The 24,049-nt window shown below is 42.5% G+C and overlaps 2 protein-coding genes across 6 annotated transcripts; both read right to left on the bottom strand.

The window, feature by feature from the left end:
* Positions 1 to 22: 22 nt before the first annotated feature.
* LOC117639920 lies at positions 23 to 12,485 on the bottom strand. 5 transcript variants are annotated; one of them, XM_034375984.1, is made up of 6 exons: positions 12,378 to 12,485; positions 9,862 to 10,053; positions 8,091 to 8,198; positions 4,801 to 4,962; positions 2,630 to 2,806; positions 23 to 721 (listed from the first exon to the last, which is right to left on the bottom strand). In XM_034375984.1, exons 2-6 carry the CDS (start codon positions 9,913 to 9,915, stop codon positions 548 to 550), a joined length of 675 nt encoding a protein of 224 aa, XP_034231875.1. In that variant the 5' UTR covers positions 9,916 to 10,053; positions 12,378 to 12,485; the 3' UTR covers positions 23 to 547. The 5 variants fall into 5 exon arrangements, with proteins under 5 accessions (XP_034231875.1, XP_034231878.1, XP_034231876.1 ...); XM_034375987.1 differs by having other exon boundaries at positions 9,862 to 9,947; positions 12,378 to 12,437; XM_034375985.1 differs by lacking the exon at positions 12,378 to 12,485 and adding an exon at positions 12,057 to 12,344.
* Positions 12,486 to 13,979: 1,494 nt separating this feature from the next.
* On the bottom strand, positions 13,980 to 15,228 carry LOC117639929. The gene is made up of 2 exons (XM_034376004.1): positions 15,072 to 15,228; positions 13,980 to 14,345 (listed from the first exon to the last, which is right to left on the bottom strand). The coding sequence occupies exons 1-2, from the start codon at positions 15,120 to 15,122 to the stop codon at positions 14,070 to 14,072; spliced, it is 327 nt and encodes a 108-aa protein (XP_034231895.1). The 5' UTR covers positions 15,123 to 15,228; the 3' UTR covers positions 13,980 to 14,069.
* Positions 15,229 to 24,049: the final 8,821 nt, after the last annotated feature.

The following is a 24,049-nucleotide window of genomic DNA, read 5'->3' as shown; positions in this document are numbered from 1 at the left end:
GCCAACAAGAAGTCAAATGCAGTTCCATTTGTGGATACTTTTATTAGTACAGTTCGCCGTTCAAGGGCAAATAATTTCTACTCGCAAGTTGGAGAGTAAATGCCACACATGGTTTTGCGGAATTTGCGCACACACCTCGAACTCTCTCATCCTTCAATCGGTATTTTGTGCATGTTCATTGGCGTTAATGCGCAATAATAGAATTCCGTTAAGAAGTTAAACCGATTTATCAAGACGAAATTGATAAACATGATTTGAAAACAAGTAAATTTGTTGATTCGCTTATTAATGCTCAAAATCATCTATGTTTTTTGAAGAAGAAACTCTGAAGGTGAAGCCTTTTACAAAATACTGTTCAACTTAAACCCACCGCACGGTAAAAACGGTACCTGGATTTTCCAGGAAGCCTCTGAAGAGACATAGGCGATTTTCAAGGAGTTTCTGGGTAACCAGGAACCGTTTTTACTGTACGTCAAAACGGTAAATGTTACATTATTTTTTTTCGAAAGGAAAAATGAGAATGGAAGGGCATTTTTGAACCACTGTTTTACGACGGCCTCGGGATGACCTCACAGTCAACTTCCAAGCAGGCGCTCAGACTACGAAGGTCTTTATTGCTGTTGCTTCGGGCTGACACTCGAAACTTGTAGCGTCCGTACGGCATGATAGGAAAGTTGGGAAACGACCAGTTCACTGGTTCATTCTTGAAAGGCCAGACGCCCTGCCGAGGGAAAAAACGAGTATAAGAACGAGAAAGGAACCTTGGAATATGAGTTGTTTCCCCCCTAGATCTTAGAGCGAAAGGGCAAGCCAATCAACAATTATAACGTACAACACCCTCAGATTCTTATGATGAAAGGGCCATCGTAACATACGTTGAAATGAGAACATACGTACTACAATGAAATTCATGCGTAATACGATGAAATTCATGCGTAATACGATGAAATTCATGCGTAATACGATGAAAAATTAAGCATATTACGTATGTGCAAATTTATGCGTACCTTACGATGAAAAACCATCGTAATACGTATAAGAAACGATCATAAGATGTTGAGTGTGAAGGCCGAATCCTCACAAGTCGAGGGGTCCTATTCAAAAGATCTTATCTGCGCGTTCCCCCCAAGAGAATCTTATCTTAAACGCAGGCAAATTTCACTCAGTTTGACCATTTAAGGGGGCTCATACATGTTAAAAGCACTTAGTAAAAATTTTCTTTTGATGTAGACGGATCAAGATTTTACAATTTCTGTGTTAAAACCCTTTTAGATAATTGAGTAAGCTTCATTTTGGCTTAAAGGAAAGTGACTTTGGACATTTTTTGGAGATTTAGTCGAAACGTTTAAAATTTTGGTTCTCGTAAGATTTTGTTCGCATACTTGCTCAGATCTGTGGGGAAAAAATCAGGGAGACTCATCCCTAGTAGTGTCATAGAATTGACTACAATGGGCTTTATATCTACAATAGTTTTCAAGAAAAAAAATAAAAACAATTTTTTTAACAATTTTTTGAACAAATTTTTTAACAAAAAATTGTTTTTATTTTTTTTCTTGAAAACTATTGCAGATATAAAGCCCATTGTAGTCAATTCTATGACACTACTAGGGATGAGTCTCCCTGATTTTTCCCCCACAGATCTGAGCAAGTATGCGAACAAAATCTTACGAGAACCAAAATTTTAAACGTTTCGACTAAATCTCCAAAAAATGTCCAAAGTCACTTTCCTTTAAGCTAAAATGAAGCTTACTCAATTATCTAAAAGGGTTTTAACACAGAAATTGTAAAATCTTAATCCATCTACATCAAAAAAAATTTTTTTATAAAGTGTGTTTAACATGTATGAGCCCCCTTAATACAGCTACAAATCAAAATAATTTCTGATTTGATTCACTGAAATGTGAAGATGAATGATCAAAGAAACCGAAAGTGCGTGTAGAAGTATATTCCGCTTCCTCTCGTATCCGTCACAAGTGGTCAAAATGAGTGAAATTCGCCTGCGTTTAAGATAAGATTGTCTTGGGGGGAACCCCCAGATAAGATTCTTTGAATAGGACCCCTCGAAGTAGGTTGTCACATTCGTTTGAACGTGGATCAACATTCAAACGAATGTGACATCATATTCAAACGAACGTGACAAAATTCGCATTCGAACGAATATGACGTCACATTCGTTGGCTACCAGTGATACCGTAATCACCGCAAAGCACACAAGAAAGCCTTGTAGACTTTAAAATGTACCGTCGATGAAGATCCATACTGCAGCTGGTAAAATTGTGTATTATGCCTGATGGGAATTATATTTGACGGGAATTATATTTGGTGACATTATTCCTGATGGGAATTATATGTGAAGAGAATTATATCTTATGCTACGCCTGTATTTATTATATAATATCGGTTATATCTGTTAAGAATTATACCTGAGGAGAATTATTTATGCGTTATGTCTGATGAGAATTATGCTTGATGAGATTCTACCTGATGGGACCTTATACCTGATGAAGACTACTCATTAGAAAATGACACAAAACGCGCCCTCCCACTTTTCCCAAAAAAAGAATGGTTTTGGCCATTCCAGTTTGGGGGCCTGGTCCAAATTGAGGGAAACTTGACCCTTGGCACGCACCGCTGGGAGCCGACAGGGTACTGTCTTGTCCATGGAGGCTCCGCTCTGCTTGGCCAGCATGCGGTACAGGTCGGGCACGTGGTCACGAATCGCAGAGCAGCCCACGTTGGGGAAATTGAAAACGAAAGCATTTTCTTTCCATTGGTTGTTTGATCGGACGGCCATGTGAACTTGGGACTGAAACATTTACAGCAGACTGTTGGACACGTGACAACAGATGATTCACGAAGCGGAAGAAAAAAGAATCGAAACCTATCTCTTTCATGAGTTTTAACTTTGTGAACAAGAATAATACATACTGCATAAAAATACTTTAAAACTGACTATCTCATGCAGTATGTGCTATCCTTCAGCCAGTTACTGTAAGCGGGTAATGTGGACCACCCCCGAAATTCCTCACTGTTTCCACCATTAGCATCCGAACTTGTATGTACTTTGGATCGAACCGGTCACAGAGAAGAATTTCAGGGGAGGTCGACAATACCCACTGGTGCTCTTCAAATCAAAGAGTGTACATAGTATGCTCTAACTGGAGCATGCCTGCAAGCACGCTCTAGCTAGCGCATGCCTACCAAGCATGCACTAACTAGTGCATACATGCCATGTACACGCTTCCTGATGCAGAAAGCTCCCTATCCCTCACTGTTAAAAAAATTCTTAAATTTAATACAAAATGACATCTTAATTTTAATAACCTTTTGAAAGGATATGAAAACTCATAAAGGTTTGTGAAGTTTAAGAAAATTTCTTACATTTACCAAAACATTTCTGACAAGTTATGAAAATATTGGTAACTTTCAGAAACTTTATTAAAATTGAAAAACAGGTTCATAAAATTTAAGATTGTTTGCCAAATGCCATTATTTGTTTCTTAAAATTCAAAATTACTATAACTTTTCATATTTGATTCTCATCCTGCCAGTTAAAATTGTGATCATTGGACGCTTCACTACCAGTGTACGTAAAGAACAAATTTGGATGATCTTGGTCATGTGAAGTCGTGTTTGGAGGCCCTGGGATGAGCGCTTCCGCTGCCTAGTGGAGTCTCCGCCGAGAGGCTTGGAGTCATCCACATCCTAGAGCCCGCCTCGCAGAGCTCACTCGTGGCGCAGTTGGTAGCGTCGCGGTGCGGTAATCCGGAATTCCGGGTTCGAGACCGAGTTTCAACCACGCTTCCAAGCAACTTCGGCAGTGAAATCGACTACTACCATACAATGAGTATCTCATTACGTACATAAGGCGTTAAATTTTTCCCTACTCTGTGTTAAATTCTTCTTAAATGCAAAAACAACTTTTAAGAAACAGATTATTACTTTTCATATTTGGTTCTTACTTTTAAGAAGAAAAAGTTTATTACTTTTACTACCAAAAAGTCTTTGTAAACTGCTTCATAAAAAAGTTTCTTAAAATTAAGATGGATTTTTTTAACAGTGCTTATGAAGTAAATGTATGCTTCAGTTAGCGTGTACATGGCATGTATGCACTTTAGTGCATGCTTGGCAGGCATGCGCTAGTTAGAGCGTGCTTGCAGGCATGCTCCAGTTAGAGCGTACCATGTACACTCTTTGATTTGTAGAGTGCTGGTGATCCATTGCTTTTACGGTACACAAAAGGGGCTAAAAACTTTCTCTGTGTTCGTGTGCCCGATCAGTTCAGCCGATCCGACTGAGATTTTGCAAGCTCATTTTGGCGCGAAATCTTCCATTCTATTAGCACTGTCAGATTGAAGCATGCCTACAAGTACACTCCACCCGGAGTCAACCTCGCATGTACAATCCACTTTGGAGCGTGCTTGCCATACACGCCCGGGGGTCGCATACCTGGCAAGTACACAGCTGCTGAAGTCCCATGTGCATTCAACACAGAGCAACAGCGTACTTGCAGGTGCGCCATCTGGCGTGCACTTGGCAAGCATGCTCCAGCGTGGAGTTTACATGCCAAGTTGACTCCATCATCATCATCATCATCATCATCATCATCATCATCATCATCATCATCATCATCAGCGCTGTTGCCTCAGCAGACCTCTAGCGTTCGAGTAAGCAGCTACTGTAAGCGAAGGACCAGGTGGAGTATAAATGTCTGGTTGGCTCCAGGTGCAGTACTTGCAGGCATGCTTCAAGAAACATGCTTAGCACACTCTTCAGTTTGTAGAGCGATTGATATTTTACCCAAAAGTTGTCCATCATGTCCTCTCTAAATGTAGCATTTCCTACTAAAACCTGCAGCTCAAATGGCCTGAAGGGATTGAAGTGTGAGGCACGAATGTTCAGCACATGGAGGTTCTCAGATGGACATACGTCGAATGTGTGTCCAAACGCGATGTAGGGGCCCTGAAGGACAAAAAATCGCTTCACTGCTACAACTCATCAGTATTAAAACCATTCGCAACATGGTTCGTCCTAGAATTTGTTACAGGCTCCATCCAGTCCATCCATCCAGTTAAAAAACCAACACGATTTCACGAAATCCTAGTAGTCACCAGGATAATTTCATTTATGTTCTCGTTCAACACAAATCCTGAGGCTAGAACTGCGCTAAGTGGCGTTTATTTCGAGTTTGGTGCCGTGTCCAACAATCCGTAAAGCTAAAACTTAAAAAGAGGACCAGCTGCGTATCCTTTTTTTTTTCTATAACACATTAAAGACAATCTTAAAATATATTAAGTCCCTAATTGTACAAATTTTGTACGAGACCACTCAAAATGCTAAGGCGATACTCAAGTACATTTTTTGGTGAAATTGAGTATCGCCAATAAACGGCCGTATGGAAAAGTATTGCCTCCAGAACGGCCATACACAGAAGTATCGCCAAAATTTGGCGATACTTTTGGGTACTGCCAAAACCACGGCATTAAACTAAGAACTCGTCCCCTTGGTTTGTTCAACGTTTATTGCCAAGTCGTGGCAGTACTCCAAAGTATCGCCAAATTATTGCGATACTTTTGTGTATCGCCGTTCTAAAGGCAATACTTTTCCGTAAGGCCGTTGGTTGGCGATGGCGATACTCAATTGTATCACCAAAAAAGGTACTAAAAGTATTGCCTTTGTATTTACAGTGACATCACAGTTTTTTGTGCACGCGAACTTTTCTTACATATCTGTACAAAACTAGCGAAAAATGTGCAGTTTTTCGTGCGAAAAGTGTACAAAAAGTTCGTGTGCACAAAAACTTGTGATGTCTCGTACAAAATTGTACATAACATTTAGTGTTCAAACCTCGCAAAGAGGAGCAGGTAAATGACCAGTTTTTTTCGAAAAGAAACTTAAAGTGATTCTCAAACTGCATTAAGGAACGATAATTCGTAGATGCATGTGTACAGTTCCGCATTTTAATGTCTCAATTCGCTTCGATTTGAAGAGTAACGAAAATTTGAAGTTGGCATTTCCGAAAAGAAAACAGCAAAAACAACTCAGCGTTGCGGGACACTATCATCAACAATCACTGGCCAGCCGGCCGATCCAAATGGCCAGGTTCAAAAACAACGTTAATGCTATTCCTGGATCTCCTCTAGCTGCAGTGAAAGATAATTTCGATTTGAATGCGTTTTTTTCAGGGGGGCCAGCGTATTTGGGATAAACTGTACAGAGGCGAAAAGGAGCTCTGCTATTGGTCGGGTTCGGCTCGGCCGGCTCCCCTCTCCCTCTATTTTTCGTTGACGAGACGAGCTTTGCCATAGAAACAGTGATTTTGATGGCATAAATTTCTCAAAACGCACAAGACACTTCAACGCGTCCTAATAGGATAATCCGGGATAATCTTGACTCTCAGAGGAGATCCAAGACAATCCTAACTGCCAGAGCAGATCCAAGACCATCCTATCAGGGCAGATTTAGAACTATCCTAACTGCAGAGGCATCTAAAAGCGTTCATGAACTATCTTCACTGCAAGTCAGTGAATCTCGATATCTCTGAAATACAATGTCCACGTACACACTAAACGTTTATGTACAATTTTGTACGTGGTGATGCACAATTTTAAACTTGTGTGCCGTCGTGCATAAAATTGTGCGTAAATTTGCATTAATTTATGCATTTTCACGCATAATATTATGCAAATTCCCCGCATGCACAAAATCGTGCAAGTGGCACGTACAAAATTCTACCTAAACATTTAGTGTGTATCTATGTAAGAATGAAACTTTGTAACAAGCCCTTCAGCGAGTAATTTTATGAAGTACATGTTGGTGTCACGGACTTCGAGAAAAGACCGCTTTGCACGTCATGTGCAGCTTGGATAGTTCTGAATTGGCACTAACTGTTAGGATTGTTTTGGATCTTCTCTCACAGTTATGATATAATAATATTACTCTACTCAGACGCGCCGACTTTTTAACCACATTTCAACATTAAAGTCACCGTTCAGAGTTATACCACTTTGAAAAGTCTCAACAACAGAAAATTTTCGAGTTGAGGGTCACACAAGTTGAATTTCGGCCAGGCTATCCTGGGGATACAATGAGGCCACTTCGTGCCTGAAAACTACCGGGAGTCCGGCAGCACCGTCGGTTGTAAATCTGCATTTTATTTCCCTTTTTCAAAAGGTCCCTCAGAGCCACTTTGGTATTTGTTTTCTCACACTGTTAGGGAAAAATTGGGAACTGAAAGAGGCACCACAAGCAAAATGTGGGCAATGATTCCTTTTATAATTCACGAAAATTATTCGTTAAAAACAGAGAACTCACGGGCGACTTCGAAAAATTTCCGTGAATCTGCGGTGAACGTACGTACGTTCGTGTCAGAAGAATCTTCGTAAACCACCGAGAATCTTCTGAAGTTTTCAAGAATATTCGTCAATGTACGAAGGTGCCATCGTCAACATTATTTATTGCCATAGGTTTCCTCGTAAATTCTTTTATGCAGTTCAAAAACATTTTGTCATAAACTGGATTGAGACTCAAGGCATTGCGTCTGACGAGTAAACGGATATTACGCGGTATTAAGCGTGTTTTCAGTGTTGCGTTAGAGGGGGCAAAGAATGTTGTTTTCCTTTCGAAATATGATGACGGCGAATCCTGGTTTTAGTGTCATTTTGTAAGAATTTTTTCCCTTTTTTGATTGAATTTTTATTAGGCAATAGGACAAGGTTCCCGATGGGCTGCGTGACCATCCCTCTGGGTTCGCTTCTGTGTCAGGTGTTGTCGGATAGAATGACCCAGTGGGGAAAGGGCCAAGCCGAGGGGGTATGCACTCTCAAAACCTGTGACCCGACTAATATGCTATTACGCTCAATTACGCCTCAAAATAATTGGGATTTATCTAATATCACACCAAAACACCCCGGGTTTTCAAAATTGACTTCATCCTGGAAAGTCTGAAAATTTCGCCTTTTTTTTAACAGTGTAAAAATTTGAGATTTTCGGCTATTACGCTGCTATTACGCATACTATTACGCGTGCTATTACAGAGTGAACCGACTATTACGCGAGTGCACACCCCCTCGAGCCAAGCCGATACGTACTGCAAACGTTTTGATAGCTTTGCTCTGAACATGGTCCAATGGCAGCAACAGGACTGACCACACGACGATGGGGAGGAGCAGCGACGGCCCGATGCGCCTTACGCGTACCTAGCGGGCAAAGGTGCATCACCATCAGCGCTGTCAGGCCTCAGCAGACCTGTCGCGTTCGAGTAGGGTAAGGTTACCAAACATGGATCACTTTTAAAATAATCTTCTCTATATCGAAGTTAAGTATGGGTTAACTACTATGTTGATGTTTACCTCACTGGTCATATGGCTACCAAAAATGGTACCTCTAACTCGAATACTTTGGAAGTTGTGAGGACAAGAAAATATGGCTATTTTTGCTAAGGTTAGGTTAGGGTGGTCCAATCATGGATCACCCCACCAGCGTTTGGACACAAAGCAAGGTATGCATTCAGTAGTCCCAAAATATCAAAGTACCCTCGTAAAACGAACAAATTAAAACTTGTATAGTTTTTATTAGTTTTTTAGTAAATTTTGTTAAATTTTAAAAATTGAATTAAATTTGACTAAACTTAAGTATTTTTAATTAATTTTCATTTGCAAAACTAAAATTGGTTAATCTTTATAAGCTGCTTTGATTAAATCTTAAATTAAATTGAATAAATGCAGCTTACAAAGATTAACAAATTCTAGTTTTGCAAATGAATTTTTTTTAAAAATACTTAAGTTTAATCAAATTTAATTCAATTTTTAAAATTTAACCAAATTTACTAAAAAACTAATAAAAAATATACAAGTTTTAATTTGTTCGTTTTACGAGGGATAGTCCGTCTCAAGTGCACGATGAAAAATTTTGAAGTGACTGCGGTGATTGCTTGGCCCAGAATCGGGGGTGCAAAAATCACCTTTTTGAACGTCATTTTTCCATCGATTTTTGGGGGCCTGTTTTAGGTCAAAGGGTCAGTCTAAGCAAGGAAAGACAGAAATTTAGAATCTGGTCACCTGGTCTTTAGATATAGGCCCCCAAACAGAAATGATCCATGTTTGGTACCCCGATCCATGTTCGGCACTTTACCCTAAGCCACTACAACAAACACAGGACTCCACGTGCAAACCTCAAATGCAGGCAGTGTCTGGTTTGAGGCAGTCACCCTGCACTGTAAAAAAATGCCCTGTCCCGTTAATTTATTACCAGTTTTCACTGTAGGTCAATTCACAGCGTTTACTGCGATCTGCTCACGCGATTCACTGTGATCTTGTTCGCGGTGTTTACTGTGATCTGGTCCACAGTAAACACTGTGAGTTTGACGCCGCTGAGCACCGAAGTACTGCAAATCAGGCTCTAATTCACGGCGTTTACTGTGGCCAGATCACAGTGAGCACTGTGACCGAGATCACAGTGAACGCCGTGAACTACTTCACAGCAAACGCCGTGAATTGCATAACAGCAAACATTGGTAATAAATTAACAGCATTGACCGGACAATGTTTTGTACAGTGATATCGGGCGTTCTACTAGGCCTAATGCACCCCAAATTTTGTGCTCTTTTGATCTGTGCAAAGCGCTTTGCAAACAGCGGCCTAGATTTCACAATCGAAGAAAAGTCCGCAACCCCTGCACCTCGCTCGAGCATGGCTTCACGCGCTCCACGCCTTTGTCGCCCCCTGCCAAGGTTCTTGCCCACGGGTGTGGATTTAAATACCAAGTGAATGAGCTGAAATAAGTCGCGACACTCACTCCTCTCTACCTTATTTAAAAGAGACAGAGAACGGAGTTTTTCGAATTATTCTATACCATTTATACCTGGTGCCTGATCTTGTTTCTGAGCAGTTGAGACATTTTGAAGGAAGTCCCCATATTCCAGCACGGCTCGTGAGCTTCAGAACGCTCTGCATAACGGCATTCATAAAAGTTCGTAATAGATCAGACCACACTCTTGTGGCACAGTTTCACTCTCACTTGTGAGGACATTCGAACCGCAGAAGGAGAGCCACTCTGGAAAAACATAACTTTAGGATTTTCAAAAAATTTGGCAAAAATGTTGCCGAGAGCACCTTCTTAAATTCCTAAAGAAGTTATCACATGGACTGTCGGTAATTCACAACAATCGTAAGTCCACGAATATTCTTTGTCAGTAGTCGATGGTTCGTCGTATGAAAACACTTCATAAATGTACAAAGAAATAGTAGTGTCAACCGAGGCGTCTTGTTTTATTCCCATTCATTTCCGATGCTCCCCGCTCGGTCTTGGCCACCACGGTTCATTAGACTCAGCCGGGAAGCGGAGCATTAGTTGGCCGGCTTCAACCGCAGTGGATTGATTTATGGAAAGTCTTAGCAGACAGAAACATTCAAATTTAAATCTGTTGGCACTTCAGATCAAATTTTTCTCCTTATACAATTTAATTTTGGTCTTGGACTGAAAGGTTCGCTATTAGCAACTAGTCGCACTTTGCCCCTATAGGTTGGCAACCTTTGCGACATCGCCTCCCCCCTCCCCCCCTGGATCCGCCCTTGAAGCGGAAGAAGGGAATAAATCGACTTATCTCCAAATTGAGTTTTTATCGTATTGCCGTAAACTGGGGTAAGTTGAGACACACTTACAACAACGTGTTTGGTCACGAAGAAAGCTATCACAAAGTAAATTGAAATGGCAAAATCCGTAACGGTTCGGCACAGAAACCGCCAGTAAATGATTCTGAAATTGATAGTCACAGAAACCGGCATGGGCTAACAGAAACTGACAAAGGCTCCACAGAAACTGGGATGGGCTCACAGAAACTGCTAAGGGGTTGCGGTCTCGCTGGCCAACCTAACCTCACTGTGTCTCTGAATGCTTTTGTTGTTTTGGACATTATTTACATATTTTGATGAGTGTGCATACTTTTTCTTGCTTTGACAAGTCTATAAATTAATATTTTCCTTACGCGGTACATCTACACTCTTTATTTCCAATAATATAACATCTCAAAGTCGCGAGGTGGAGGGAATCGCAATTGACGATTACGGTGCAGTGTTTTCCGGATTCCGTGGCGAGTGCACGGATTCCGTCGCCTGTGTGCAGAATGGGTTTGCCGTTGGCGGTTTTGGTGCAAAGCCGCCCCGGATCTATTTACCTGTCAGTTTCTGCGATTTGGGGCTCTCAGACCACTACAGATTCTGCCATTTCAATTTACTGTGCACAAAAAAGCAATGTTTTTTGGTTGATATTACTTTTAAGGGGGGACCCTGGTGAAACTTTCAAGTAGGCTTTAAAATAATCCCAGAAAGTTGAAACTTTGCTTGATTATTAGGTTCATTATGGTGAGTTCATAAAACAAAATTCAATCCAAAAATGTTGAACGGTCTCTGAGAAAAGTGGCTTTTTAGTGTTTTTTAGAGCGTTGGGGAAAAATCTTCCTGCGTCTTTCATTGGAACGGAAAGTCTTGAAAATTTTTTTGGGTTATCCTTAAGATGTATAGAAGAGATTTTAGTGACGGAATTTTCAATTTCATCTTCTGTCCTGAGATATCAACTTTCAAATTTAAACATTTAAAAAAAGTGCATTTTTTGCTTTTTTTGAAACTTTTAGGTGTGTGTTAAAAAAAGTAGGGCTGATATCAAGATTCCGTCACTAAAATTTGTCGATAAGTCATCAATGAATAGAGTCCATGCAAGACGATTCATGTAGGTGTCAACCAGGAACGCAGGAAGTCTTTCTACGACAAAATTTTTTGTCGACTGAGCAAAGCTGTGAAGTTGAGCGTATAAGCCAACGACAACTGATCTCAATGTTATTTCTTTCCAAATGATGAAGGAACTACCCACATAGTTTAAAGGTGTTCAACCTGTTGAATCTGAAACCTTCTATGCACATTTTTATCTATGAACTTTGAAAATACTATTTTTGGCAATTTTGGTCATTTTTTCACCAGGGTCCCCCCTTAAACATGTAATGAAACAGGAATAAATAATCAAATGCAACTACAATTAGAGTGGAATCGAGTGTCTCATGTTACCCCAGTTTACGGTGCGTTTTTCCGAGCCAGTCACGTATAGTGTTGATACTTTCAGGAAACGAAGCATTTATCTCTAAACGATAAACGGCTATAGCCTGCACTCATTCCAGGAACGTAATATCATACTAAAACGAATGTGGCAAAATGTCACCTTTCCTTTGAGCACTGCGTCACATTCCGTTGGATGTGAATCAGCCATAAATTAGCTTCTTCGCATTCAAAGGAATGTGACCCAATGCTCAAAAGAATGTGGCATATTGACACATTCGTTTCGACGCGATGCCACGTTTCCGGAATGAGAGTGGCAGGAGATGGTTTTACCGAGCGGCGCAGGTGCCGCGCTGGCGGTGTGGACTCGCCAGGCTGGATGAGGCAGACAGGCTTAGTTTTAACACAGGAGCATGGAGGCGCAATGAAAAAGTAGAAGCGATGACCGAGATAAAATGTCGCCGTGTCCTTGTGTGACAATGGCAACAAGCACAGATAGCTTTCCCAGATTAAATCGGCGTGCTCGTCACACAGTGGTCTAATTTTTTCACCGCTCCACTTTATTTCAAGCAGTGTCATTCATCTCTTGTCACTTAAAACGGGGATCTAACTTCCTGTCGTGACAGCAGTAAGCAGCGTTGCGGCTTAACGATAAAGTCAGTCCTCACATCGACATTCGAGGACTTACTGCGGTTTCCATTTCAGGGGAAAGTGATAAGTCACACAAATCGTTTACGCAGTGACCTGACACTCGTGATGTTCATATGAAAATTTAACTTATGCTTCTTGAACTTGTTATCAGCTATAATATTTCTTTTATTTAGTTCTAGTTTTCCCTAATAACGGTGTTTTATTTCTCCTGATAAATTGTCAAAATGGAGTTACCCCCTTCTTCCGCTTCCTGGATCATGTATTGCTCAAAGTACAATGGAGCATGACTAGTCCAGTCCAGAAGCTTTTGATATTATCTACGGTTAATCCTCATCGCACTCTATGACTTGCGAAAGGTTCTCGCATTTTGGTTTTGTATGAATGGATTCTTGGACTTCTTCGTATTAGTGTTCATCTATGAATGTTCCGCGTTGACACAAAGATCATAAACTAACGTGGATGATTCTTGCAGGATTAATTGTCCAAGCGGTAGCACATCTGTTAAGCAGGCACGCGAGACTCCTGCGAAGGTGTTCCGTACTGTGAAATTTTGCGTGCCATTGATCAACTTGTACTTCTAAAATTTGTCTGGTCGCACGTTTCTTCCCGATGTGCAAACCTAATACCGTGTGCAAGGCTCCCTGCATATTATGGTGAACGATATTTCTCTCACAATGCCTACAATGACATTCAGCTCATAATTTCTTACGGCTTCTGTGTTGACATACTCTTTACTTGGAATCGTTTCAATCCGTCAGCTGCAAAACTTCTTGATTATTTGGAACTTCAGCTACAACTTAAAGAGCGTAGAAAGATGAGTTATTCATCGAATTAGCGCTTTTCTAACACATGCCTACACTGTCATTCACTGTCAGGGGGCCTCTGAAAGTTGGCGTCTTTTGACGCTTGCCTGTGCTTGGACCCCAAACACCTTTGACCTGGGGAACAGCTCGAGCGTTGTTTAATCCAGTGGGCTGCCAAAAGTGTTTTGAAACTTACCGCCTTAGGCGCCTCAAGGCGCTACAAAATCTAAGGCAAGCGTCAAAAGACGGCAACTTTCAGAGCACCTCTGAATAACAGTGTAGTGACGCTGCGTCAGCAGGTCGAAGGTACAGTGGTTATTTGAAAATCGAAGCTGCTGCGATGTTCACTAAGGTCTATCCCACTCAAATTTGGGTGACTCCCTCCCCCGAGCTCCTCTCGGCTCCTCTAAACATTTTATCTTATTCTCAATAACACGTTTCTTAAAATGGGACTCATTGAAAGGACGAAGGATTTCCTGAATACTGAACCGGGTAAGTGCAGATTTATTGCATCGAATTTTTCAAATACTCCCAGGTATTTTGTTCGCTGCGGGCAAGCATTCACTGCCCCTTAACAGCAGATTTTGGCACTGATGGCGTTCTTGAGGCAGTCCACAGCAGGCGTGATTTCCTCCTCGCTGCCGTAGCCGTACAAGCAGTTCTCCAGGAACTTGGGAGCCTCGCTGATGCTGCATCTGGTGCCCTTCTTGTTCAGCTTCCCAGAGACATACCGGGCACATTGCCAAGTTGGGTCTGAGTACATCTGGGCTGGAACGTTCCTGGCGCAGATCTCGATCTGCTTTTCGAGGTTGTCCATAGCCCTTTCGTCGCAGAGGGCAGCGGCCATCTGCGGATCAAATCAGAGATGTCAATTATTGGAAGCCACGGTTTAACCAAATCGTCTCGTTGCTTCGAAAGCATCCACCACACGGTAAAATCGGTTCTTCGTTACCCCAGGCAGGAGCACCCTGGAAATCGCCTGTCTCTTCCATAGACTTCCTGGCCAAAACCAGGAACCGATTCTACCGTGCACCTGATCATAATTCAAATGTTACCAAAAATATCGTTTTTCTTTTAAATTCTGACTTTAGAAGTCTGACTTCTTGGTGCGGAGCAACTCTTTCACTTGGAAGAGCAGAGTTCCCTAAACTTGCACTAGTCCAAAGGTCAGACTTCTCGCCACTCCAGAGGCGAGACATAAAGTCTTGCCAAGTTATGGTCAGACCTGAAAGTCTCGCCAAAATTTGGTCAGACAAAAAAGTCTTGCCACAAAATGGTCAGACACAAAAGTCTGACCACAAAATGGCGAGACTTTTGTGTCTGACCGCCACCCAAGGGTCGTAATGCGCCGGACAATTACGGCCTATAGGCCGTGGACAGACACTAAAGTCTCGGCATTTTGCGGTCAGACTTTTGTGTCTGACCATTTTGTGATAAGACTTTTTTGTCTGACCAAATTTTGGCGAGACTTTCAGGTCTGACCAGAACTTGGCGAGACTTTAAAGTCTCGCCGTATTTTGGCACGAAGTCTTTCCATCCAATTTCCAGTGTGGTTTCACGGTGCCAAACTTACGGCGAGACAGGCAGCAAGGGCCAGGGCGAACACGGTGTACTTGGCGGCCATGACTGAACTTTGACGCGGCTCGGCAGGTGAGACTGTGGCCCGGACCTTTGGCAGCTGCCTTTTAAGGGGATGTCGAGTGTTCTGGACTTGGCTCTCCACCTTATCTGCACCGCTCCTCGAAAGCCCTGACGCTGGGCTTCCGCGATGGAGTCGGACGCAATTTGCTCTGAACGAGTTTTAATTGAGTTTGCAATACACTCTTAAAAGCCTACACTAAGAATGAAAGAATCACCACCATCGCCCTTTCTTTGGGTAACGCACGCACCGTTGCCCAAATTTGGGTGACGAGCCCGCGGTGACCAAATTTTGGGCAGTCACAAAATCGTCACCAAAATTTGGGTAACGTCGTCGGCGACGCCGTGAGGTCCCCGATGACGTACTTCCGGGGCCACCACGATGACCTAATGGGGCGTTGAGGCCTCCGGTCATCGTGGTGGCCCCGGAAGGACGTCATCGGGAACCTCACGGCGTCGCCGACGGCGTTACCCAAATTTGGGCGACCAAACGCCTGTTACCAAATTTCGGGTGGTGAATTTTTCGTCACCAAAATTTGGGCAACGAAGTTACATCGCCCATTTAAAGGGTGATTGTGGTGGCCAATTCATTCTCAGTGTACGAAGCATTTACTTCATAACTACAAAGAAAATGAAGGCGTTGTAGAATTGCTTCGTATTATGGAGAAATGCTTCGTATTACGAAGGATTTTGCTTCAAAATACGAAGCATTTCTTCGTAGATTTTACAATGCCTTCATTTTCTTCGTAGAGTTTTTGCTGTGTAGAAGTAAGTAAAGGTACGAAAACTATGCATGACATGAGCGGTTCCTGATTTTCTCAGGTAGCCTATCGTAAAGACATGGGTGATGCGTTACGGGTTGCATACCGCAACCCCAGGCGACTCAATGCTTTGCCTCTGTTCCTTAAATTTCTGTGACGTCAGACGCGGCTTCCGATACAGGAAACATACCACGAGAAATTTCCCTCAGCAGAAAACCAAATTTCCCGCACTCCCGATCAGAAGGTAAATAAACATTGGGGGACACTTTATATCCAGATTCTATCACCCCACTTTCCGCCCGGGATCGAACCCGGGACCTCCGCTTCGGGAGGCAAGCTCTCTACCACTTCGCCACGGTGGCTGCTGGATACCCAGCAGAGTTCACCTGTCTCATGGAGTCGTTTTCCTGCAGTTGATACCAACCTTCCCGGCTCGGCGCATCAAAATACGGGACGAAATTAAAAAAGTTGTGTTTCTATGAAGACATTAAATCCGGCATGACCTGCAAGTGACTTGTTCTTTTGAATGGTTAAAATTGTTTGCGAGCTCAAAAACACGATTTAATGCTTAATCTGGACGTCCCAAAGAGGTAGCTATGCGCCTTCTGTGAAGGTGGCAGTACGGGAAGCCGCACCGCTCTAGGGTCCGGGTGCTGCCATTGGAGTCGCCTGGGGTTGGCATACCGTAAGCCGGGGTAATATGAGACGCATCATGTTTATCGTTAGAATTATAATGCTCGTGGCATTTGATGACTCATCCCTGTCAAACTTCACGGCGACAAATGGCATCATCTTGAGTAATTATTTTTTTACAGCAGTGGCTCTCTTTGTGGCCGAATAGCGGGCTAAGAGTGAATCTTACGTGAACCAAACTCCGTCTCATATTGTCCCGAAATTGTCTCGTATTACCCTGGCTTACGATACGGTAAATATTACCTCAATTACACAGTACTCATATTTTAAAAGTTTCACTAATTAAATTAACAACGTCTACGCATCAATACTAAGAAACAATCCGCGTAAAAGCCGAAATTTTGGTGCCCTTCGGGGACCGCCTTTAATAGAGTACTCCAAAGAAGCTCTGGCCCGGAAGAAGAAGAACAAAAACGGAAGTAAGAAATTGCAGTTTCTATGAGAAATATACGCTGCGGACCCTCATGCGCAGCGTATATTTCTCATAGAAACTGCAATTTCTTACTTCCGTTTTTGTTCTTCTTCTTCCGGGCCAGAGCTTCCTTGGAGTACTCTATTACGCGCCTGATGGACTGACTGTTAACTCTCGTGTTGATTTTACTGCCGCAATGAAGCTCTGATTGGGGAGGCCATTTATGCACAAAATATTTTGCTGTAACTTGACTTATAAGCAGGAAAGAAGTAACAAGGCGCTCAATAATATCATCCAGGAAGTGGAAGAGGGGGGTTACTCTACTCCATTAAGGCCATTTTACAGGAGCAACAAAAAACTGTTGACTTGGGACACTGAAACTAAACAAATGAATGTTACAGATGATAACAAGTTCAAGAAGCAAGTTTAATTTTGAGATAAACAACAGAAGTCACTGCAAATAGAATGGTCGGACACGTGGCCAAATTGTGGCGCGACAAAAAGTCACGCCAAAAATTGGCGTGACAGGAAATTCACGCCGTAAAACGGCATGACATGTGCGTCACACCGTCATCTGGCAGGAATGCACTGTAAGGAATGGTGCACAAGAACGCGTTTTATGAGAATAGTCATGCCAAAAACCGGCGAGACTGGAAATTCACGCTAAAACTTGGCGTGAATTCTAAGTCACGCCGATTTTCGGCATGACTTTTTTGTCATGCCGTTTTTCTGCGTGACACTTAATTCACGCCCCTGCAGCGGCACGAAGTCACGCCGGTAGATTTTCAGTGGTGTCAGGTCACTCCGAAGAGGATTACTGTTACTTTTCGTCAAAATAGAAAACAGTGAAATTTTGAGAAATGTCAAGCGGAACTATAGTCAGCATAAAGTGTTTGTTACGCTGGTGTAATGTTTGGACTTAACTCTTTTTTTCATTTAAGTTGTTAAAATGAAGGGGAGGTTAAGTTGAAGTAATTCTTTTTACACCAGATACATAAAATTCTTTTCACACCAGATACATAAAATTACAAGTTATCTTCTATCAACAGTATTTAACAAAAAATACTTAAATACGCCAGAAAAAGAATGGACTTTTCGATGGTTTGGCTTTGAACACCATATTTCATAGTTTTTCGGGGATGCTTACGACGAAAATGGAAACCGTTTTGACTTCTGACCCAGGTTAACTTCCAGTAGGATGACCCTCGGCCAGAATATTTTACCCTGGGTCACCGTTATGCTAAGTTCTCCAGGGCGCTGAGCATGAAGACGTCCTGCATTTAACCAGCGAATCCTCTGACATCATAGCATTTCACAGGGGTGCGGGTCAGAGTGCAAGTAAGATGGTTCCCTCAGGAGATGTCGGAGGTGTCAAATTTGCGCCATTGTTCTGCCCTCTGTTGCAACATGCCGCTGAATAACACCTGTGAAGCCCGCAAAGTGGTTTGCAAAGATTAGGTCCCGCGACTGCGTAGTCACATCTCCGTAGAATGGCCTATCTGTCCATCAATCCGATTCATGCCCGTTCTCAGAAAGTTAATATAAACATTGACGAGCTCGTGAACCGTGAACTGTGCTGCGTCAACTGATGCTTTAGGACACCAGGACCATCAGGGGACGGGCACAGAGTGGCACCAACAGGTGGGTGCAGAGGCCGTGGCCGCAGCCTCTGAATTGAGGTGGGTCAGTTAATATATATTGTTAGGAATGAGTCGTGGGCTTTTCCCTGGGTACACTAAATTTAACTTTCCTTTCTGCTGATGTAATGGCGGGCAGGATATTATAAGATCGTGGATTTCAAGAGTGTTGATTGGTTAAGGCTTTGCTCAAGACAAGAAATTTGGTTAATGTCTTTTACTTTTTGCACAAGCCTGCCCTACTTCATCTACACCGCTAGAAAAAGCGTGGATAGTACAGCAAAAGTACAGCAAAAACTGTACAACAAGAGTACAACAGGGATTGCATGAAGTACAACGAGGATTGTACAAACCACAACGAGGTCTGGACTCCTCAGCACTCGTCATGCCGGTTCCATTTTACTTTGTACAACAAGTGTTGTAGTTGAAAAGTACAATAAAATCCTGATAAATTTTCCAGAAATTTATGTACTTTTGTTGTGGTTATTTCTTGCAGTGTATCGTGCCCTTATCAAGAACCTATTACCCAATCGACTGACTTTATCACTGCGTTTATACATCATCACTGTTAGGTCTGAAGGAGGGTCTGGACCAACTTTTTTCCATTTTCCCAAAAATTTTAAAATTAGCTAAAATCCAACAGTGAAAATTCTCACGTTTTCGAGGAACTAATTTATCTATAAAGGAAAGTGCACAAATTCGAGATTCCCAGCAAACCTACTCAATCTTCCAAAAGGGCGACAAAAACCTTTGATTTCGGTAGGTCTGGGCGAGACATGCTGAAACTTTGCCGCAATCGGGAATTTCACCGGCTAAACACAAAACGATAAATAGGCCTAAATTTAACAAAGTCCACTCATCTCGAAAAAGGGGACCACCGACTAAATTTTCTGCCCATGGTTGTATGGTCGAGACATTTCCGCTGTTGCCGCAATAGGTATCGTACTGCCAACATCGTAAAAATTAAATAGGCTAAATTCAACAAATCCCAAGCTTCAAAAATACGCCCGACCGCCCACTAAAATTTTAATGCCCTTTCGGCGGTGGCAAAATTCGTACTGTTGCCACAATTGGCCCCGTCACCCGCAACATCCTCAAAAGCAATCATCAATTGACGAACCCTCACTCCCCAAATCGACTGACTGACTTCACTCATATCAAGAACCTATAGCCCCAATCCGACTGACTGACTCACTGACTCACTCACTCACTCATAGAAATGTTTGGGGTCAAGGAGTGGTCGTAGAGACCTGCGGGTTTTTTCATTCGATTCCAAATTTAATGGATTATTTGAGAAACATCTCAAAAGTTGAAAATTTCCCACTGTTTCCGAGCAAACCTACTCAATCTTCTAAAAAGGGGACCGAATGACTAAAAATTTTTATTCGCCCCATCGGTTGGTCTGGTCGAGAATTTCCGAAACTGTGCCGTAATCGGGACCCCGCCACCGGCAATTGGGCAATCATCATCAAGAATCTATAAAGCCCCAATCCGACTGACTGACTGACTCACTCACTTACTCACTCAAAGAAATGTTTGGGGTCAAGGAGTGGTCGTAGAGACCTAAGGTTTTTTTCCTTTCACCTCTATCCTTGTCAAAGCAGTCTTCAATATTTTCCGGACCTTGTATGCACCCATTGACTGCCACAGTAGCCAATGCAATACAAGCTATGTATTTGGGCAGTAAAATTAGCCTTATTATATGGTCAAAAGCGGTTAAATAGAGCTTTCAAAGAAGCAGGACATTTACTTCCTTAGAAAATTTGCCTTTGGTCACCACGGACTTAGTAAATACTCCGGCACGCGGTCCACACATGCGGGGGTCTGGGGGCGGAGCCCCCAGCGAGCAGCGCGAGTTTTCCCTATACCCAAACGAAGTCATTATTGATACGCTGCGTTTATATATCATCTCCACTGTAAATGTCTTACGGCGAAAGGCTGCACCAACATATTCTGGTGGAGATTTTCTCCAACAAAATTCTTCAAAATATCTATAAGGTACAGTGAATTCTCAATGGTGTGTTACGAGGTCAGCTGCACTACCATAATATGGAACATGTTCACCATAATATGGAGAATCTTCCCTGTAGAACATTTAGAGTGTCGCCCCTAAAGTGGCGAGAAGTCTGACCTTTGGATTTGTAGTGATATGCACGCTGGAAAAGGTTTTCCAGCGTGTAAAAAATATTTAGCCTCTTGAAGACACAGCGAGCAACAAAGAGTCATTTTTATTACTATGTACACGCCGGAAAAACTTTTCCACGCTACATAAGCTTCTCCAGAGTGCCAATAGTTTTTATAAGGCAGGAGACACGCCGCTTGTCTTGTAGCACAGAAGTATTATTGCCACGCTGCGTTTAAAATTATGCCCTTTCAGGGTAAAATTATGCCCTTTCAGGGCGTAAACGATTTACGCCCCTGAACGCGGCGTGAATCGTTAATGCCTTTGGCGGCGTGCAAATATTACGTCACCTGTTTTAGGCCACTTTTTGACCCCCTCCCCCCACCATCACTCAGCGTCATCCCTGACGCAACCCCCTCCCCTCCCCCTATGATGACGTAGTTTTCTTATTTTTTGAGTTTTCGCAAGCGAGTCACACCGTAGGTGCAAAAACATTAGCAATATCTCAAAGTTTAATACAAAAAGTCTTCATTTCTAAAGACTAGTAAGAAAAAATCATAGTTATGGCACTAAAATCGAAGCAAAAAAAGGTCAAAATTGAATCAGAATAAGAACTTGGCTTGGCCGGTCGGGTGGCCGCAGCGTCGTCGTCGTCTACGCGAAGCCGACGCCACGCGGCTCTCAGCAGAAAACTACGTCATCTCTGCTCAACCCCCCTCCCCTCCTCACATCATCTACCATCACTTTCCGTTAGATCCCCTCCCCCCCCTAAACGGGTGACGTAATATTTGCACGCCGCCTTTGGCAGGACATTAAAATTTTGCTTTTAAGCGGGCACTATACTATACTGAAAAAATACGATTTCAAGAAATCCTAGGAGTCACGAAGTCAATTTGATTATTGTGTAAGAGTGTGGAGAAAGAAAAGAAGTGGTGTTGTGAAGTTGTGGCTCAGGGGACTACCAATGGCAGTGGTACCAATGTGGTCGATGTGCCATCCGTCGAAATTTAAACTTGACAATAAATAGAAATCAAAATGCTGGTAAATTCAAAAAATTCCAATGCTAATGTATTCCGCAGTGTTCTGACAATGGAACATCTTTGAAGTCCATCATGATTAAAATGTTCTTAGCAGAAAGAAGTCAGTAAATTAATTTTCTCGGGTTGGCAACTATTTTCTCGGCGTCTGCGCCCTTGCGAAAATCGCGAAGCTGAAAGCGCCAGCAGTAACGCATTAAAACTGCCCCTCCATTGTTGTGGACGTTGAATTGTTTGGCTTGTTTCAAAAGGCTATGGTTCTCTAGTCATGTTTTCTTCAATTCTGTGTAATAGTTCTCCCTTACAACGTATCAACACCACGACGGTTGGTTTGACAAACTTCATAAACTCGGGAGGGATGGTTTCGAAACGCGGGTGAGTCTTGTTCGAGGAACATGAGCACTGCAAGTCGCGAGGTGGAGCGAAGTGGTCCTAGTGCTAACTGAATCACAACAACAACACTGCGCATGTCCAAAAACACTCCAATCAAGAAGTATTATTGGATAGTTCTACCCGAAAAACTGCGTTCGAACCGGCACCAATTCTATTGTTGCATCTTGTCTACCTGCAGTCAAAGAAATTTTTCATTTCGAACGTTGCTTTTTCAGCTTTTGGAGTAAGCTGTACAGACCCAAAAAGAAGCTCCGCTATTGGTCCGCCCCGGCTCGGCTCCCCCCACTCCCTTTTTTTTCCTTTGACGAGTCGAGTTTTGCCATGGAAACGGCGATTTTGACAGCAAATTTCTCAAAATTGGCCACCAAATTTTTGACCAGATTTCAACATTAGAATCAGCGTTCAAAGTTCTACTAGTCTGCAAAATCTCATTAAAATCGTATAGAAAACTTCCGAAATGCATAAAGGGCCACACAAATCAAATCTCGAGCCGGCTGAGTCCTGGGTATACTATAAGGCTACTTCGTGCCTAAAAATGGCCGCTTTCGGTGGACGTTTCCATGAAAACACCTTGTTAAGACATTTGTCTAGCCGGTACAACTAAGGTTTCTCCTCAAAAAAACTATTGAGAATCTTTAAGAGCCGATGGAAGGAATGCGGCGTCGCGTAGACCCACGCAAAGTGTTACGTTGTCTCGTGTTTTCGTTGAAAAAGTTCCTTGCATCATAATTTTTTATCTACGTGGCTAAAATTTTTACCAATGTTCCATCGGTTGTTCCCCACAGGGTCTAAGCCGGGCCTTTGGATTTTGATTTTTTAATATTACAATATTGGTCATTGTTTGTTCAATTCTAAGCAATTTTGACGAATTTTGACCATTTTTTTAATTGCAAAAAAGCGGTTAGCGGTCATTTTTCCCAAACGCATTTTCCAATGGAGAATGTTCCTAAAACTTTTTCTCCCAATGTAGAATTCCCAAATAAATTTTTCCCAAATCATTGATTTTCCCAAAAATGTATTTTTCCAAGATAGTCTTTTTAAACTGCGTGATCGGTGCAGCTTTCAGTGTTGAGTGGCGTCTGGAGTGCGCAGGTACTCAGCTACATGCACGTCAGGCTTGTCTTAAACAAGCAAGTCATAATCAGGACTACACCTTTGAATGAGGATACTTGTTTCCCATGATGGCGAGGATTTTTGTATCGCCTGAATTCGCGTGCAGGTCTCCTCGCCAAACATTAGCTTCTAGGTAGCAGATACGCCTTTGTCGCTTAAAGAAGGATAAACCTTTGATAACCGAAGTTAGATGATTAAAAAATCTTCTCCCAGATTTGGGTGATTGAGTGAGAATTACCTCGCCCAGAATTTGGTACTCATCAAAACCATCATTCACACTGTTCTTCCGGAGGCTCCTCACCACCTCTTTTTCGGTCAAATGTTATGACCTCCGCCTGTTCCCTTCTGGAGTTCATGGGCACATAAGAAAAGATTTTGGGAAAACTTTTGGGAGTAACTTTTGGGGAACTAAAATTGGTAACAATGGATTGGAAAATATAGGATTGGGACCGTAAAAGCGGGAAATTTGGACCACAGTGGGAATGTGAACCAGCCCCGACATTCTTCTCTGCGATCGGTGCTGCCGCCTAGCGGAGGACTCGAAAACCGTTTCTGGCACTAACAACCGAACTTGCATGCACCGTGGCTCAAATAATGCCAACACTGAAAACGTAATGGTCGGACACATGGCCAAATTATGGCATGACAAAAATTCACGCCAAAAATTGGCGTGACACGAAATTCACGCCGAAAAACGGCGTGACATGTGAGTCACGCCCTCATTTGGCGTCAATGACAACGCGCT

This window comes from Thrips palmi, unplaced genomic scaffold (genome assembly GCF_012932325.1).
Source record: "Thrips palmi isolate BJ-2018 unplaced genomic scaffold, TpBJ-2018v1 HiC_scaffold_12, whole genome shotgun sequence".
NCBI lineage: Eukaryota > Metazoa > Arthropoda > Insecta > Thysanoptera > Thripidae > Thrips > Thrips palmi.
This window is presented reverse-complemented; position numbering and strand designations above follow the sequence as displayed.